At 37.1% G+C, this 18,462-nt stretch overlaps 1 protein-coding gene across 2 annotated transcripts in view; it reads left to right on the top strand.

The window, feature by feature from the left end:
• CRIP1 (cysteine rich protein 1) overlaps nucleotides 1–18,462 on the top strand; it is a 118,630-nt gene that overhangs the window by 80,424 nt on the left and 19,744 nt on the right. For both annotated transcript variants that reach the window (XM_044074104.1, XM_044074105.1), the window contains exons 2-3: nucleotides 13,742–13,836; nucleotides 14,597–14,654. In XM_044074104.1, the coding sequence (XP_043930039.1) occupies nucleotides 13,742–13,836; nucleotides 14,597–14,654 (153 nt within the window). The remainder of the gene's footprint in view (nucleotides 1–13,741; nucleotides 13,837–14,596; nucleotides 14,655–18,462) is intronic.

Here is an 18,462-nt window from a genome sequence, read left to right as displayed (position 1 = left end):
ATGTCTAATGTCCAGCTGCCTGAAACAGACTGCAAGGAAGAAAAAGAGAAAAAATAATTTCACCAGTGCTGTGGAGCGTAATACTGAAATGCAAACTGCTGTTGTCTAACTGCTGCTCACTTGCAGTTTAAAAAAAGTTTTTATTTATTATTAAAGGTATAATTGCTCCTTCTCAAGGGTAACCAGGAAGAACAGACTAGCTAACTGCTTTGTTGATAGTTGCACAGTAGGCAAACAAAGGCTTCTCATATGTTTCATTAAGAGACACTCACTGAAGTTTCAGCCAGATTAAACAAACCCCTTAACGTTTCAGCTAGATAAAGCAAGCAATAAAAAACATTTTTTTTTTGCAGGACAGCAAATCTCAAGAGCAAGTAAACATTTCATCAGGCTTATTTTGGCCATGATACACACTGTAGTACTTGGGAGTATGAACACCTCTTTAGTTGTTAGCACATTATAATGCTTTTATAACCCTGTAGAAATCAAATAACCCACCCCTACTCAACCCAGATGTTGTATTAGTCAAGTATGGAGAATGCTGTGACACACTATACTGAACCTGTGCAAATCATGTGAGATTATATTAGTTTTATGCCCTGACTGTATATGAGAGGTGGCTAAATGTCTTTTGTCACACAGCATCCAAATCATGAAAGGAATTATTAAGCATGGCCACTTATGATAGAGGAAAAAAAGGAAAAAATGCTCAAACACATTTATTATCACTTAAAACATAGGCACACATGCATTAATAAAAACAAACCATAATAATATTTTCCATTTACATACATTTTATTTCATATACGTTTTCTTTCTTTATAACTACTGTCACTCCAAGGTTACATGAATTACTCAGTTCCTGTCTTCCCTTAAACCCCACCTCTCCTCCCTCTGAACATTATCCTACATGGATTGTTCCCACAAATTCCATTTATTTATACATATTTTTTTATCTTCCTTTTTCTAAAGATCCCTCTTCCAGTTCTTTTATCTCTTTTACCACATTCAATTCTTGAAATACAGTTGGTTTGGACTTTTATTTCCATTTCTATTCATTGTTTTTTTTGGTAGCCAACAGAATTAAACTTAATAAGGCCTTACTGTGTCTAGACAATTCAGATCCTGTCTAACCAGTTCACAAAAATAATTTCCTTAGTTAGAGACATTTTCTCCCCCAATATTTCTGAAAGAATATTCCATAGGGAATGTTTAAAGTCTGGCAGCTCTTTACTCTCCCTAAAACATGTCCCCAGTTACCTTTTTCTTCCCCATTGCATCTCTAACATTTTACATAAGGAGAAATTGTTTGTGAAGTTGGATTGTATATGCCTTCTACCATGTACTATATGCATTTTTCTGATGGGGCTGGCATTTCACCACAAATAGTTATCTAAATTTGAACATGGTAAAATCCTTTTTCATAACCTTGGGAAATTTAGAACAAAAAAAAAACAAAAAATAATAATAATATTAATACTACTAATAATAATGCATTGTATACAGTTTATTTACTGTCATTAAAAGTAGGAAAACAAAATGTAAAAATTAAAAAAAAGTGTCATTCCTAACTTGGACAGGGACACACAATGACTTTAGGGGGCTGTGTATAGTATGCAATACCACTGTAGTAAGAAAACATTCCTCCTAAAGTATTTATGATGGGAGAGAATATATTAAATTTGTGATGGGAGAAGTAGTTCTTCATTGCTTTACAGACTATTTTGTTCCCCACTGTTATCCATATTCAGATTAAGGGGCAGTAAGGTATACTTTTGTTAATTAAAATTTTCTTTCCCTTATTTTGATGGTGGAATTTAAACATAACTGATAGCATAAAGGCATTTTCTTAATAATTAAGTGCATAGTCCTATGCACAGATGTAATGAGAGAGAGAGGTGATTGGTTAGCAGATGAGTCAACTATTAAAAGGTATGAAAACATTTTATTACTTTGCTTAAAAATATGTGCTTCAGGTATGTTTCTGTTTTAATGCAGATACAGATAATGTACTTTTTTAAGGATTAGTGCAAATCAATGTGCAGTTCCTATGAGAAATGTTATGAAGAGTGCTTCTGTTACATTAGGTAAATGGTGTAATATGAAACAGTAGAACAAAAAAATGCTTTTAATGCTAATGAAAGAAAACAAAAGGAACAGGTGTACACCTCATCTACGTGCTTCCTTACTACACAAGATTAAGAAAGCAGCTTGATTATTACCAAGAGCTAAAGGTAAATGAACAGTAGCAGGTGTAAGGAATTTCTACTTTGCGAGTAAACCTTCACAAGTTTCAATACTTAGTTTCAGATTATACCCAGACTAAACATTATTGGCCACTCTGTTAAACAGTAACAGAAATGGTAACGTTACCTGCAGATCACTTTCATTTCTCAAATGCTAACAACAAAATTGTAATGTTTAATTCTTTCTATCGGGTATTAGACTCAAGCATTCTTGTGGTACAAATGAGTTTTGAATGGTACAGGCAAAATTATAAATGCTGAAAATTCCCTAATATGAACACAATAAGAAAGCAAAAATTTACAGTTACAAACTGAGTATGAAATGTGCTCATACGTGACAGGCTGATAAATGAGCACAGAGAACCACATTGAATTAATACCATGCAGCCACACTGTTAAATGAAAAAGCACCCAAAACTGGAAGAGTGATGGGGTATCCTGCCAGTTTATAAAGTCTTTATCATATATGTGGGCGTGTATGTTTATATCAGTTATCAGCACATCCTTGAGAAAGCAACCATAGCAGTAGCAATAAAAAGATTTTTAGTGGTTAAGAGCTTTCATCTTTCACAAAAAGTGCAGACTTCTTCAGAACCATGATATTAGCTGTTCTGTTACCAAGCTGTTATATAACATGGCCCACTTCATCATGTGACTACTGAACAGACCACATAGAGCATTTAAAGGTATATGAAGAAGGAAAATACATTTACTAAAATATACATTAGATGAGAAATAGTAAATCCACTGAAACCAGGGAATGCTAAGTAACATTCATATGTAAAATCATTAAATAAAAAAAAATAAAAAATAAAGTAAAACTGTGAAAATATATATTTAAAACTGTATTCAAAAATAAAAATCTGGCAACATTCATTTTCAAATGACACACAAGAGATCCATTCCCAATGATGCCCAGAGTGCAACAGGTATCTAGTTTCAGCTCCATAAAAGTTCCTTAATTTCTATTATTTCTCCCCAGAGGCCCCCTGTTGTATTCAGGGTTATTCTTTCCAAAATTAAACTTTCTGAAACTAGTACAGTTAGTACCAGTACAGTTGATAGAATGTTTGTACAATGTGTTCTTAACATATTATCTTTTTAGGTTATATATGCACTCAAGTACATATTCCCGTAATGTCCTCTCTGTTATTCCTATGTAAAAGGACAAAAAGAGAGGCATAAAGCTGCATATACGCACTCCCTTTGAACAAGTGTTGTATCCATTGAGTTTAACCATAACTCATCCTAACTTAAAACTGTCACTGCAGATGTTGCAAACATTACATTTAAACGTGCCCTTCTTTTCTTTTTTGTGGGGAATTCTCTCTCCAAGAAGTTCTTAATATCTGTTGCTCTCCTGAAACTGACTCTTACTGTAGGGGGAAGTGATTCACTCAAAACTTTTGTCTACTTTACACATTTCCTAGTTCTTCCTTGTAATAGTTGTAATGACCCCACTATTAATAGAAAAGGTGGTATTAAAGTTTCCACAATGCCTACTGGTATTACAGGTTACTTTCGCAAGACTGTGCCTGACAATTGATTCTGAGTTTGGTAAATTTGTATGTTTTTTCAACATATCTGAAGCAGCTTTTGTGTATGTATGTATGTATGTATGTATGTATTTGGACCAGTTTCAGACACAGCCCAGGTAAATATTGTCACAACAATACAGATAGCAATTAGTATCCTTCTTAAAAAAATCAGACATGTAGAAACAAGGCCTATGTACAATATATGCAGGCATAAATATACACTGTATACAAATATGTCAGGTTCCATGTTAAATGCTACAAGCAATCTGTGTTCTGCAGTCAGTTTTAAACCACTGCCTAGTACTTGACAATTCAGGATTAACCTTTCTTGTACACCATTTTTTTTTTATTTCCCCTCCCCCTCCTCCCTGGTTAATTCATTCCAGCTGTCCCAGTACCCCTGTCCATTGTGTCTGCCTGCTTCAACATCCTACTCTGGACTTCTCTGAGGGAGCTCGGGCCAGCATGCTGGTGGGGGGGCAGTGCTGGAATCTGCTTCTGCTGCTGAGGAGGGATTATTATGACCTACCCTTATTTCTCCAACCTCCCACCACTCTGTTCTTCAACAACATCTGAAGATTACTCCCCTCTGTGGACCTTGCCTCCCCTCAGGAAGTGTCTTGAACAAGTGCCCTCCCATGAATGGACTAGCTCATCCCTTCTTGCCAGCAGCTCAGAATCCTGAGCTTGGACCATAGGCTTTATTCCACTATGCCACAGAACTGGCTTTGTACACTAAACTTTTAATAAATATAATGATATTGTATATTCTGAAATGCTGTGTCCAATTTAGACTTCTCTACTAAGTTCAAAGCTCAGAGATTTAAATCCTTTATTTACAGCATTCATAGTGGTACAGCGGTAGCATTGTTACCTCACAGCAAGAGGTTCTCTCGTTCGATTTTTGGCTTGGCTTGGGAGTGCCTTCTGTGTGGAGTCTGCATGTCCTCCCGCAGTTGGGTAGCATTCGAAAGACATGTGTGCGTAAATGGGCATGCCTTTGTTGAAGGTTGGGCGTCGAGCTGGCACCTTGTCATTTTGTAAAAAAATCTACTGCCAATCATTAGCGGACCGGAGTTCCGCTGTGGCGACCACTTACCGGGAAAAAGCCGAAAGACAAAACAACAACAACAGCATTTACAGCATTCATAGGTGTAACAGATAGCCACTGCCCAGGGCTGTAATCTTTTCATGTTTTTTTTTCTCTTCTTTTTCACATTTCAAACTGGTTTTGGTGAAAGAAAAGAAAATTTAGTTTTAGTGGAGTGTGTTTGTATAGAGCGAAACAGTATAACAAAATCATGTTTGACAGTTGTTTAACGGAGCTGCACTGCACTAACTCAAAATATCTTTTAAAAGTAAAATGTAGGTCATCTAAGTGACAATAAGTAGTACCACAAAAATAAAATGAATAATAGGTATTTGTTTGTGTCTTTCGGCTTATCCCGGTTAGGGGTCGCCACAGCAGAACTCCAGTCCGCTAATGATTGGTAGTGGATTTTTACATGCCGAGTTACCAGCCCTAATGCACAACCTTCAATGAAGGCACACCCTATTCACGCATGCCTCCACACAGAAGACACTCTAGCTGAGACTCGAACGGGAGAACGTCTTGCTGTGAGGCAACAACGCTACTTCAGCACCACCACCGCAGTAAAATAAATAACAGGTATGCAGATGAAAAACATATAGAAATCATAATACAGAGCATTACCTTCTCGTGGGTATTTACCATCCTTGGATTTATCTTACCTACTCTTTTTTTACTCTACTTTGCATATCCTCACCTCTTCATCTTTGTCTTGCTTATAATCCTTTCTCTCCCCCTTTTAGTTTTTCCAGCATTTTCTCTCTGTAGATATCGACATACACAATTATTAGCTATAGAAGGTTTGATTATGTTACCATGTTAACCTCAGTGTAACTGAATGTTGTTTGTTACCTTAGTAACCTGGGCTGAGCCCTCACCTGGTTATGCACTGATCAATGCTCTGCCCCAGTAAACAAATACAAATAAATCAGTAACACTGTCCATTGCTCTTCTTATTTTTGACATGTTTAGGAGTGGACCTGAAATGAAAAGCATAGAGGAACTGTTAAATATCCCTGAATTATGCTACTCGTATGTTGATGTCACACCTGCATACTGATAAATGTGTAGTTGGTTAGAGTGTATCACTCATTAGCACATGACTGCAGGTGTATAAACACATGCTAACATTTAAAGCATTTAACATGTAGTAACTTTCTGTTATCAGTTAACAAGATGGCATAGTCATGGACTAGTCATGGCTCAGACATACAAGTAGTCCATGTTAGATGAGTTAGATAGTTCCTGAGTGATGATGCATTACTTACTGATTGTCACTTGTAGCCAGAAACAGTTTAGCCTTTTCCAAGACATTACTGGCCTGAGGAGATTTGCACAGTATGAGATGCTACAGTGCATTAATACATTGAGAAATACAGCTCATCTTGTACCAGCACTGCCCCTCCTAACTCTTACACAGATACTCTGCTTAGCTACTACATTGTACTGGCCTGTTCAAGCATAGTTTTTTGTCCAAGAAATAATATTGTAAATTCCTTCATACCATGGAAAACAAATGATAGTTTCCATGAACTGTTCCCAGATATTGCTTGCAAGTCACGCTCATTTTGTGTTTAACAGGTAATTACACTAATCTGACCTGGCCAGCTGCCTACTTCTACAGGGAAATGAAGGGCATTCTTAACTCACAATCCAGACATCATTACTTCATACCAGACAATTACTATATGATTTGTATCTAAATGAAAAAGCTATATGCTTTCTTGCTGAGAATGAAATAGCTTTTGACACTAAAGGATTAAAATAGCTGTAAGTACATGTTGCATTTTGGCACTGATTGTAGGCAGGCATGAATGTTTTGGCCGTTTCTGTCTCAGTGCTAGGGAGATGCCACAAATTATTTCATCTTGCGATGTGTGGTGGTATCAGCTTCTGGAGGGAAATGCAGTCCTCCTTCTGTCAGTGTTCATTAATATATTATTTTCAGGTGTTTCCATACCAACATTAAGGAAATCATATTAAACTCAGAGTCAAATTTTCTGAAATATTTACTACATGTATAAAAGTAAACTTTTGACAATGCCACATTCTGACTCGCATCAGTAATCATTAATAGCAATATAAAGGGAAGGAAAGAGAGGGAGATGGACACACGCTACTATTCCTTTGTTTACAGAACCAGCTGTCAACTTGAGAATTGTGCAGTTCAGTACAGCAGTGCATAGGTCACATATACAATGCTGCACAAGTACCAGCACATAAAGTTGTTCAGCTTTGGCCATGTGTGAAGTATGGCATCCAGTGTATGAACATTTAATAAGGCAGCCATTTGATGAAAAATGTTGCTACTGTTGTTGCCAGTGGTAGGGTAAGGAGTTTGGCAATCTATGCTGTGTGTCTGCATGCATGCCTGTGTGAGTGTGTGTGTGTGTGTGTGGGGGCTTACTGACTGATACTTCAGGTTACCAACACAATACTCCTGCTTTCTGCTGTCTGCAATAGCTATCACTTCAATTTAAGAGTATGCATAAGGTCCTGCTGTTGGAATATTTGGCTTAGTAGTGCCATATACCCTTGCTAGGATTTTATCTTAAACCCCTCCAAGAATGCTGGAGGTTCCACAGGTGTGTCGTGAAACACCTGTTACATGTTCTTATGCTTGTCATGCTCCACACCTATGGAACGTATTATCTCAGTTGCATTGGGAGTACGCAACATTAGTCAGCTTCCATAAATCACTTAAATCTTACATCTTTGATATTATCCATCGAGTCCATAAATCACTTAAATCTTACATCTTTGATATTATCCATCGAGTCCATAAATCACTTAAATCTTAATCTTCGATATTATCCGTCGAGTCCATAAATCACTTAAATCTTACATCTTTGATATCATCCATCGAGTCCATAAATCACTCAAATCATACCTCATTGATATTATGCATGAAAGGATAAGACGATTATAATGATTTGTTTTAATTTTTTCATGTTATTTTTACATGTCATTTATTGTTTATTACTTGGCTGAGTTCTATTTGTATACACTGTTATTGTTTATTTGTTTGATTTCTATATGTATGCAGTGTTTTCTAGAAGAATACCCAAATAAACTGAAGCTGAAGTGTTGAATGGGTTTTTACTCTGTACAAGGAGGATCCAATAAGCTGCTATTGTTGTGATGCAAGTCTCATGCAAGTATTAGCACTTACAAATATAATGTTTAACACAGGAATATCACTATGCATGCCACACTTACAGTTCTATGTTGTGAACCAAGCCCTGTACATTGCACTGATTGGTAAAACACAGCTATTTCCAGTATGGATTCTCAAAGTGGAAGACAGCAATGAGGGCTAACAATAGAAGTTATAGAGACTATTAATGTGGCAGAAACAGATACTGCAAGTGGTTGTACCTTTAGAAGGAATTTTCTTAGTCTGGATGGGATAGTGATTTTTTTTTTCACAGAGTATGTGTGTGCGTGTATGTGTGTGTGTGTGTGTGTGTGTGTGTGTGTGTGTGTGTGCGCGCGTGTGTGTGTGTGTGTGTGTGTGTGTGTGCACGATGTGCACATGCATATACATATTAGGTTGTACCCCTTACCCAAGAGAAACTCATCCACTGCGGAAGGAACTAGGAACAGTCCAAAAGAGACTGGTTACTTGGAATTACAAAAAGCTGAAACACAATGGTGACATGTCTTCTGCTACTTCCACAAGCTTTGGAACAATATTCCTGAATACATCAGAGCAGAGAACTACACCTTCAGATTAAAAGTTGTCCTTTAAATTTATCTAGAATAATTGGGAATGCAAGTTTTGTAAGACCTATATGGTTTTAACAATAGCATTCTTCACAAGAATGGCACAGTCAATTGCTGATGGAGAGATTGCTGAACATACCTGTCTTACCTATCCCTGTACTTTTCTTCTGCTCTGTCCTACTATCCATCTGTTCTTCCGTTCTCCTCCTTTCTTACAAACAGACTGAATCCAGACTTTGGTTACCGCTTGGTTACCCTTACTTGTGAGGCACTAATTAATACTAGTGTAAAAGAACTAATTCCTTTTGCTTCTTCGTTATGTGTATGCCTTTGTTAGCCTACTTGTTGATGTGTTACTGGTTTAGAAAGTGCATTAACTCACACTGTCTGCATCTTATTTCTTTACATATTAGATATTTTTCAGTCTAGCAGTGCTAAAAGAAACATTGTTTAATTGCCTTTTTGTCTGATGTTTGTCATCTCGGTAACTACATGTATATCTTATCATATGTCATTCAGTAATTCTGACTTTGTTAACTTGTCAAATTTTTCTCCCCAGGCTCCTAAAGAAAAGAAAAAAAGACCTATTTCCATTAGGCCACCTGGTCAACAAAATATAAATTAAATAAATAACATTTGTCAATATTATGGTAGGATGTTGTGATATTTTTACATGAACTAAATAGTAACTTGCACACAGTTAAGACACTGACTGAAGGTCTAGTAGGCACATATAACATTTCCTTACCAATAGTACTAGAATATCTATCACAAGAACTCATCTTATTTCTACCCTGTTCTATGCCTCCCCCATTCTCACTAATCTCAGGAAAACTGACCTTGAAAAGATTGAAATATGCTATAACAAAATAGCAAAGTTTGCAACTAACTCTGCATATAGGACTCACCATTGTCTCTCACTAAAAAAAAATTCCTGGTTAGAATTACCCAGCATACTTGCTTATAATCAACTGATAATGTCCCACAAAATACTTCGCCATCCACATAAAATACTATCCATTCAAAACATAATAACACCGTATGCCAGTAATCACTCACTTCCCTCTTCCAACAAAATCTTACTAATGCTTATCAAAACTAAGAAAACACTGCTGGAGTTTCACTTTACTCCAGCCATGCAGCAAAAATGTGGAATGTACTACCAGAATCAATCAGATCAGTCCCAAATATCTCCAACTTTAAAATACTACTCAAAAATCACTTTAATAATACATGGCTCTGTACATGTACATGTCCAGGTCAATGCTACCTCTCTCTACTTTTTATTTGCATGTGTGCTCTAGCTCTCATAACTCCTGATGAAATACTCAATTGTATGATATAAGTACCTCTAATCAACTGATGGAATTTTTAATTGATAACAAAAATTGCCCATCTGTTATTTATATACGCTGTTAACTTTCTAATTCACTTGAATTTCTACTTCTTACCTTCTGTATTTTGCTGTCCTGTTTCTTCTAACATACCCTCAAGCTCTCTAGCTTCTGTCATAAGTGCAGCCATTGCATAAAACTGTTCTCTATAAAATAACCATTGTATAAACCTGTTTTTATATATGTAACCAAATAACAAGCAGGGCTTCTATATAATGTTTCTATCTAATATTGTAACCATTGTATATACCTGTTTTCTAGTACTGTAACTTCATATTGATCTGTTCGTCTGTAGAAAGTAATGCTTTGTAGTATGAATTATACATATTGTTATTCATTGTAAGTGGAGTTTTTCTCCCTGGGCATCCACTGAAAATGGGTATCTGCCCAGTCGGACTTTCTCAGTAAAGAAACGTAAATAAAATAAAATAAAATAAATTTTGTCCAGTATGGATGCTCAAAGTGGCAAACAGCATGAGGGCTAACGATTGAAATTATAGAGACTAGCAGTGTAGTAGAAACAGTTGCTGCAATCACTGATTATCTTTTTTTACTTGAAAGAAAATGCAAAACCAGTCAATTGCTTTAGATTAAGCCATAACTGTTAGTAAATATAGATTAAGTTAACTCCTGCAGAAAAGTATTAGGACAGATAAAAGGCCCCATGGTAAGGTAAAGGTGGATTCAATTGAGCTAGTACATCCCACATTTAAACAAAGTTTTCTATGGGAAGCAAATTGTAGCTTTCTAAACACAGCTTGCCATGGGCATACAGACCCTGAAGGAAGATAACAAGCAAGCATGCATGGGGCATATTACTGCATTGATCTCCATGATGTGGACTGGAGGAACAACAGCACTAGTCCTCCATGGAAAGGAAGCGGCATTCTGCTGATGTCAAGCACCTTGCAGAAGTAAGAAGCTAGACCGAACTGTTGCATGTCTCTCTCTCCTTGGGCATTAATAGCATGCTTAAGGAGTGGATGATTAAAAGAAATGTATTCCTGGACAATAGTATGATGCTGCCCTAGGTGTCAAAAGCACCTCAACAGCTCCAAACATGATCAGATATAGTCCAGGTAAAGACTGGATCTCCAGTAGACCCATCAGATGAGGAGCTGTCCTGTGATAAACTGATAGTCAAGCATGGGGAACAAAAAAATATGTATATATCAGAGCTTGCCAAGAATCAAAGGCACAGACTTAGACTTGTCCGAAGTGCTGTTTCTGTGTAAGACTGCTATGCAGTTCATTGAGGAGATTCATATTTCCCTACCGTTGTGTGACCTGAAATCACATATGTACAGGGGATATGGGGGTGTGCTGTCTGCTGCAAAAAATGATTGTTTAGGTGAGTTTAGGAGATGTTTCTATATATTTTGAGCTCAGGGACATTATTTCAGTCAAGTATACATTGATCTAATGTAAGAAAAGCACAAACAATTGTGAGCAGTATGGCTAAGCATACTGCTTGTAGTTTAGGTAAAAACCTACTTAGGCCCAGTCCTATAAATGTGGAGTGTTTAGGTTTTAGAAGTAACAAGGGCTATCATACAATGGGCAAGAGCCATGTACCCTCTCCAGTATTTTACAAGGTTTTACCCTCCAGCAAGTGGGTGATCATCTAGGCCATTTGAGATGTCAAAGTCATGCAATTAGAAGGCCAGGTCTGAAAGGAAAGAAGGTGATTAAATGTGAAAGTCATGAGGCTAGAACAGCTGTGCCACCATATCTAGCCAGAGTATAAGTCTAGCAGCCAGCCCTAGTGGTTGGGCGTACAGTTCTGTTTCAAGGTAACTACACCCATCATGATAAAGGCTACCATTCTGTGTGTGACTGTTGGGCAATACAGCATATAATAAGAATGGTAAGATGAACTAAAGTATGATACTCAGAATCTCACATATATTTACTTACTTCCAAGTCTTCCTGTTCTCATTTCAGATTTGTTTCTGACTGGATGCTGAGCTGATGAACAGCATATGCTTTAGAAACTTACAAATATGGATCACTTGTCTTGGTATCAGCTCTGTCTACTAGCAATTGAGATTTTCTTCTAGTCAGACATGAGTGAATTTTATTTACTAAAGGTAATGCAGGCAGTGTAGTTCAGAGTCATATGTCTTATACACTTTGCAGTCATAACAAAAATGTATTACATTACTCAAAAAATATTGTTTTAACTTATTACAATAGTGATAACTTTTATTGATAGATAAATGAATGACACTGAAATCGTAACTTCATTCCATCATTTCTGCTCAGTCAGAAATTTGTCAGCCATATCATAGCAGTACATTACATATTTTTATTACATCAGGTTATCATGTGGACTCTCAAGAGGTTTTACAAACTAACTGTAAATAATCAACCATCTAAAATCTGTTCTGAATCTCTGCTTAATGAAGATGCAGCTGAAATAAAGAATGATACATTTTAGACAAAGAATACATTCACAGACCAGTAACTACAAAAAGCTTCATATTCTTGAGTTCTTCATCTTTTCATTAAAACTGCATCAAAACATCAGATTGCTGACTTACACAAGTTGCGATCACAGGTGCCAACATACCTTCCCTCTCTGTAGGGACTTAGTGTTGTGCAAAACTAATAGCATTGCCGTGCAGAGCCTAAGCAGTGAATATAGTATATCAGTTAGTTAGTTGTGCATGCTGTGGTTCTGCTCTATACTAGATGGTGATCGTCGAAAGTATGCAGTTAGGGCTACTTTTTCTCTCCTCCCAGCATTCATTTGCTTAACAGTCCACAAACATGGTGTCTTAGTACATATTCTCATGTCATTCATGTATGTGACCTAACAAATTATACAATTTAGGCATCAATTAATGCTGTTTTCTGAGAATTTGTTTGTGAAGCCATACTCTTGGCTGCCTTGTTCATGAATCTGGTGCCTGGTCTAGCACAGGGGTTGAAACACATTCTCACACAACACCAAGCCGGAGGCTTTATGAACCTTACAGCCATCTGTCTAATCATATGTTTTTGCTTACACAGCAGTCTGATACTGTTGTCTGAACATGTCGCAGATGCGACTAATGCACCTCGAGGATATGTGATTATTGCAGGAGGAACTAAGCTTTGATCTTCACTGTTTAATGTCATTTGGCACAAACACCTCAGTCCTTGTAAAGCCCTCAAGCCATACAGCGTTTATGGTATGATTAGCATCTCTTTATTGAGACAGAATGGACAAAGATGCTTTTGTAGATTTATCCATTCAAATATTAAGCAGATTGGATGGAATTCCATTTTGATTAGCGTTTTCTAACAGGATGAAGCTAATTGCAGTGGGACTTTTTCAAGCACTGTGTCTTTAAATAAGACTAAAATCAAAATGCATGTGCACATCCCCATTTAATGCACTGTCTGATCTTTTTTAAGATGCACATTTCCATTTCATATGATTTTTTTCATCCTTTATGCTTAGTACTTTTGACAGAAAAGTAAGAGCAATTTGATAAATCCTATAAATGAAAACATCATTTTTTTTTACATTCCTACAGCATAAGAATTGTTTATTCCTATTTCCATTTCCCATGCATGTCATCTCACAAGGCTCACTTTGAGCAACATGTTAATATTTTAACTGGAATAATTTTATTTTTAATTTGTTTAATTATCTAAAATGAAGAGCTATGCAATTAAGTGTTTAACGTATTAAGTCACAGTCCGCAACACCAAGTTGAACTAGAGTATAAGAATGTATTTATTTATTTTATTTTGCAGCTGAGAGGGTCAGTTCTTTGGGTAAAGACTGGCACAGACCGTGTTTAAAATGCCAGAAGTGTAATAAAACTCTATCTCCTGGTTCACACGCAGAGGTAATATTTGTTTTTATGTACAATCTTCTTTTGCTTTGCTTTGTTTTTGCAATATCATTTTGACATATTTATTTAGAAAATATCATATTACAATATTAGAAGACCTGAAATGCCTTGTTCTTCTTCATCAAAAGAGTTTTTAATAACAGCCTTGAAACTTTACAGCTATAATTTTAAAGCTATATAGGATATATGAACATTTAAGAATTAAAAAAAATGTTTGTTACTAATTCTTGACGTGCTAACATTCTACAGCATAAATAAAGCTTGACTTTAAGTGTAAAAGTGTGATAAACTGTATCTGGCATGCTTGCTAAGAATTTCTAGTCTTATGAACTGCATAATCCACATACATTCAGTGTTCAGGTATAAAATCTCTTAACTTTTATTTATTATATTAGCTTTCAGCAGCATGCATGAATGCAGAATGTTGGCATATCCCTTTGACTTATATGAAATCATGAGTCTGCATCAGTGAAATGAATACAGTGCAGAGACAGACCTTGTTATAGCTGAAAGTTGTCCGCTGTAACTGTGTGGTTCTGCTGTGCTGAGTAGCTGATGAAAACATTTTCTAGCTTTTCTGTTTATCTCAATAGACATTAAAAATCTTCCATGAATAATTATGTTATTAAAAGAAATGTGAAGTCAAAATTAACAGATGTGTAAACCACAGTTATTAGCAGACAGAAACATTTCTGTAAGTTCACCTGTGAAGGAGGACATATACTAAATGATGTTTGTATTGCATTACCTCTAGCATGAAGGCAAACCATACTGTAACAATCCTTGCTATGCGGCCTTATTTGGACCAAAAGGTAATTGAATTATTTAATTTAGGTCTTACTGTTAATCTCTGATTTTAATACAAGTGTGATACATACAAGTAGTTACATGTTACATGTAGTTTTAGCATAATTGTAATATTTTGTTTTGAATGTTGATGCATTATTTAGTAGTTAATGCCTTATGACAGAGTCAGACACTCGTTTGGGCACCAGACAGCCAAATTACTGTACTCAGCAATCAAAGATAGATAATGTGGAAGTTTGAATGGTTTTATCCTCTCCCCTGAGGAGGAATCAGCTCAGACTTGAACATTTCTAAAAAGATCATCAGGTATGTGTTGGGCAGGAGTGAGAGCCTATTGCAATATTCAGTGGGCACAAGGAAGAGAAATTAATAAGATGAGATGCCAGTCTATCACACGTAATACTCTGACATGCATACATGGACACACAGACACATGCATACACACAATACTTACCTCATACACATTCTGGTTTAATGACTATGTCTCTCATCTGTAGAACATGCATTGTGTATGTCAATGCACTATCTGCAGGGAGGAATGATACAGAAAGTTCCACTGATGTTACCCCCTCACCTTGTGGGGATCCTGCTGTGACTGTTGTCTGTTCATCTTATACAGCATAGAAGGTGCACCACAAGCTCCTTACCAGGGCATGCAGGCAGGAATTCACTAGATTTATCCAGACACTGGGCGTAAAAGTTCAGGTGTTCAGACTAAGGTTCTATGCTTTTAACAATGGTGGCTTGTCAACTTATGTACTTTATCTATCTTTGTGCTTCTGCTGTGGTCTGCTACTAGGAGCTGTGGCCACATGTTATGAATCAATAGATTATGTTATAATGTTTACATTTTGGAGGGACTATTTCAGTACATGCTCATACTCAATCTACATCCCATCTTTAGCACATACCCTAATGATGCACGCTCGGTCATTTAGGTTCACAGAGTGGAGATTCACACACACACAAATGCACTCTGTCATTATATGCCACATGGAGTGGTCTCACACAACCATCACTGCTGGGTGTTCTGATTCCTATGTCTGTCCAGATGGCTGCACCAAGTACACTAAGGAGAACTGCCATTGCATGGAAGCCATGCGTTACTGGTGTCCATTCCTACTGTACCCTTAACATACAGCATGCAATCCTTTGCATGTGTGCCATGCAATAGGAATTTTTCTAGACATCTGCCTGATAGTGCTAGGAATATTCCCATGATACTTCTTGAAGCACTCTGCAATGTTTCTATGACCAGTATGCTCACTGTTGTCACAAACTTTGTCTGAAATGGTATGGTGTATTTACAAGCTGCACATGATTTCACTGTGCCACAACAAAAGTTGCTCAGCTAGTGTAGGGTGCTGGCAACCTCTCAGTACTGGTCATTTGCTTCCTATTTATCAGCACAGTGACCAAAACCTGTACCAGTATCTGTGCTGCTGCTCTGTCCTCTACATCCCGGCTGATTCCTATTCACCTCGTCGTATTGTGGAATTGTAAAATAATTACAAAACGTTGTGCCTCTGCGGTTGATTGTCACTCTGCACTTGTCCTGTTTTCCACCTTAATACACAAAAAATATTTAATTTGGTTGGTTATTTTTTTACTAGTTTGTTAACTGGGAAATTCCAACTGGACACAACTCATTTTGATTGAAAAAAGCAGCAGCATAGTTACTCTACATCACTAATATGAAATGTAACAATCAAGGGTATAGTTCACCACACTGCTTGTGACATATACAGTTCATAGTAACACTGCAGAGAGAGAATCTTGTAGAGCTTGTCATAACTGTGTAGCTGGATGAATCTGTAGGAAGTCTACATATACTAAAATAAAAACATTCCATTTAAAACAAAACCTTTCTTTAGCTTTATTTTAACTTTTTTGTCATTGCAATCAAATTATAAACCAAACTTCATAATATAACTGAATAATATCACTAAGAGAAGTGATGTTAATTTCGCCAAGTGAATCAGATACAGTAAGATATTTAAGTATTCATATTAAATAAATCTGTCCTTTACTTTCATCTGCATTCACTCTATATTGCTGATATATCATCTAAATATTAAAAAAAGAACGTGAGTAAATTAGCTATAATTACATAATACAGTATTAGCAACTCTTAGATTGAGATCTTTTCCACAGAGAAGTTACAATTACATATGCGAGCAATGACATTAACACTTAATTGTTAGCACCTGTACAATGAGTCAGCTGGCATTAATACTAAAGGCATGACTGCTCTCTTTGAACAACTGACACTCTTTTGTTCTTGCTTTTCCAGCCATCCAGTCTCATTCTGCTACATATAGCACTCTTTGATACCAGTTTCCATAGTTCTGTGTCCTGCATCGTGTGCATTAATTAATCTTTGAATCATGCAAAAGTTTTTTTTTTTTTTTTTTGCCACAGTGGCTGGGTTTCGTAGACAAGTTTAGCCCACCTGCACAGTACTAATTTTCAAGGAGGTCACTGTGTGAAGAACCAAGCAGCTAATCAGATGTAAATTAAGCATTGAATAACAGCAGCAGTTTGAGCAAAGGACTGCACAATTTAGAGAGACATATAGGGCAGACAGGGCTCTATGGCTGGAGAAACATGCCAGGTACACAGCCAACGTGATGTTCAGCACAATGAAGACAGGCCAGTAAAGTGTATCTTGTGATCATATGGCATAGAGGTCAACAGACAGACCATTGTCGGGATGTATAGCAAAGTGCTAACCCTGTTGATCATATAACTGAGGAAGAAATAGAGTGGATAAAAATATAGAAAAGGGAAGTATAGGAAGCAAAAGGATAACCACAGAGTTGAGAAAGGGTAATTTCCTCATAGTGTAGGAACTAGATGGTAGTGATAAACAGCTGTGGATAGGATTTGGAGAGAAGGTCATATAAGAGTGACAGACAGGCAAAACATATCTGACTCAAACAGACAGAGATGGTAGATGTACAGATGTTTTGGAGGACATGAGATGGACACAGGTATACAGAGAGTAGAAAAGAGGCAATGGGAAGGGCTGCACAATGAGCAAGGAATGGGTAATGACACATAAGGGTGGGAAATACCAGGATGGGTATAGGATAGGGTCCTGAACTGCCTGGGGGGGGGCACAAGGACATATTATCAATAGTGCTATGGCCATTACAGACAAGCTGACAGCTCAAGGAGTGAAATTCCTTCATGTTGATGTATTGCCATCTCTCAGGACTTGATGGCGGTATATTGGCAGTGTGTGTGTGTGTGTGTGTGTGTGTGTGTGTGTGTGTGTGTGTGTGTGTGTGTGTGTATCCTGTGTCTCCCAGACCCTTGAGGAAATAGGTTATTTTGTAAAATGCCCTCATGGTGATAGTTCTCACCTCTGCAGTCCTGGTCTTCCACATACTATAGCAAAATGAAGAGGAAATGGTTTAAGATTCATGATGCTGATGCTTGCAATATCCCTGACATGTCTCCAGTAGGTCAGTGAAAGGTCCCCATAGGTAAAATGGTTAAAATTACACATGCCTTCATATCCACAGGAATGGGCATAACCCACCGCCCCCTCAATTCTACTTGTGGGTGACACAGTCTATCTAATTCCTTTACAGTCTTTCTGTCTACATAAGAAGAGTCCATAATGTGCTGGCCTGTGAGCTGGAGGTGTGTCATGTGCTGTCTGAGCCTCCTTTATTGGTGCAGATAGCTGTGGCATGCAACATTGTGGGCACTATCTCTGAAAGAGACTGGTAACATATGCTGCCAAGCTATATCTGCTGCTAACTTTAGTATTGCTCCTCTAATGTATGCAGTGGTTCTGGGTGC

Source organism: Protopterus annectens, chromosome 6.part0 (assembly GCF_019279795.1).
Source record: "Protopterus annectens isolate FY-2018-M chromosome 6.part0, PAN1.0, whole genome shotgun sequence".
Lineage (NCBI taxonomy): Eukaryota > Metazoa > Chordata > Ceratodontiformes > Protopteridae > Protopterus > Protopterus annectens.
Note: the sequence above shows the minus strand (reverse complement) of the source record. Positions and strands in the feature narration are given on the sequence as shown.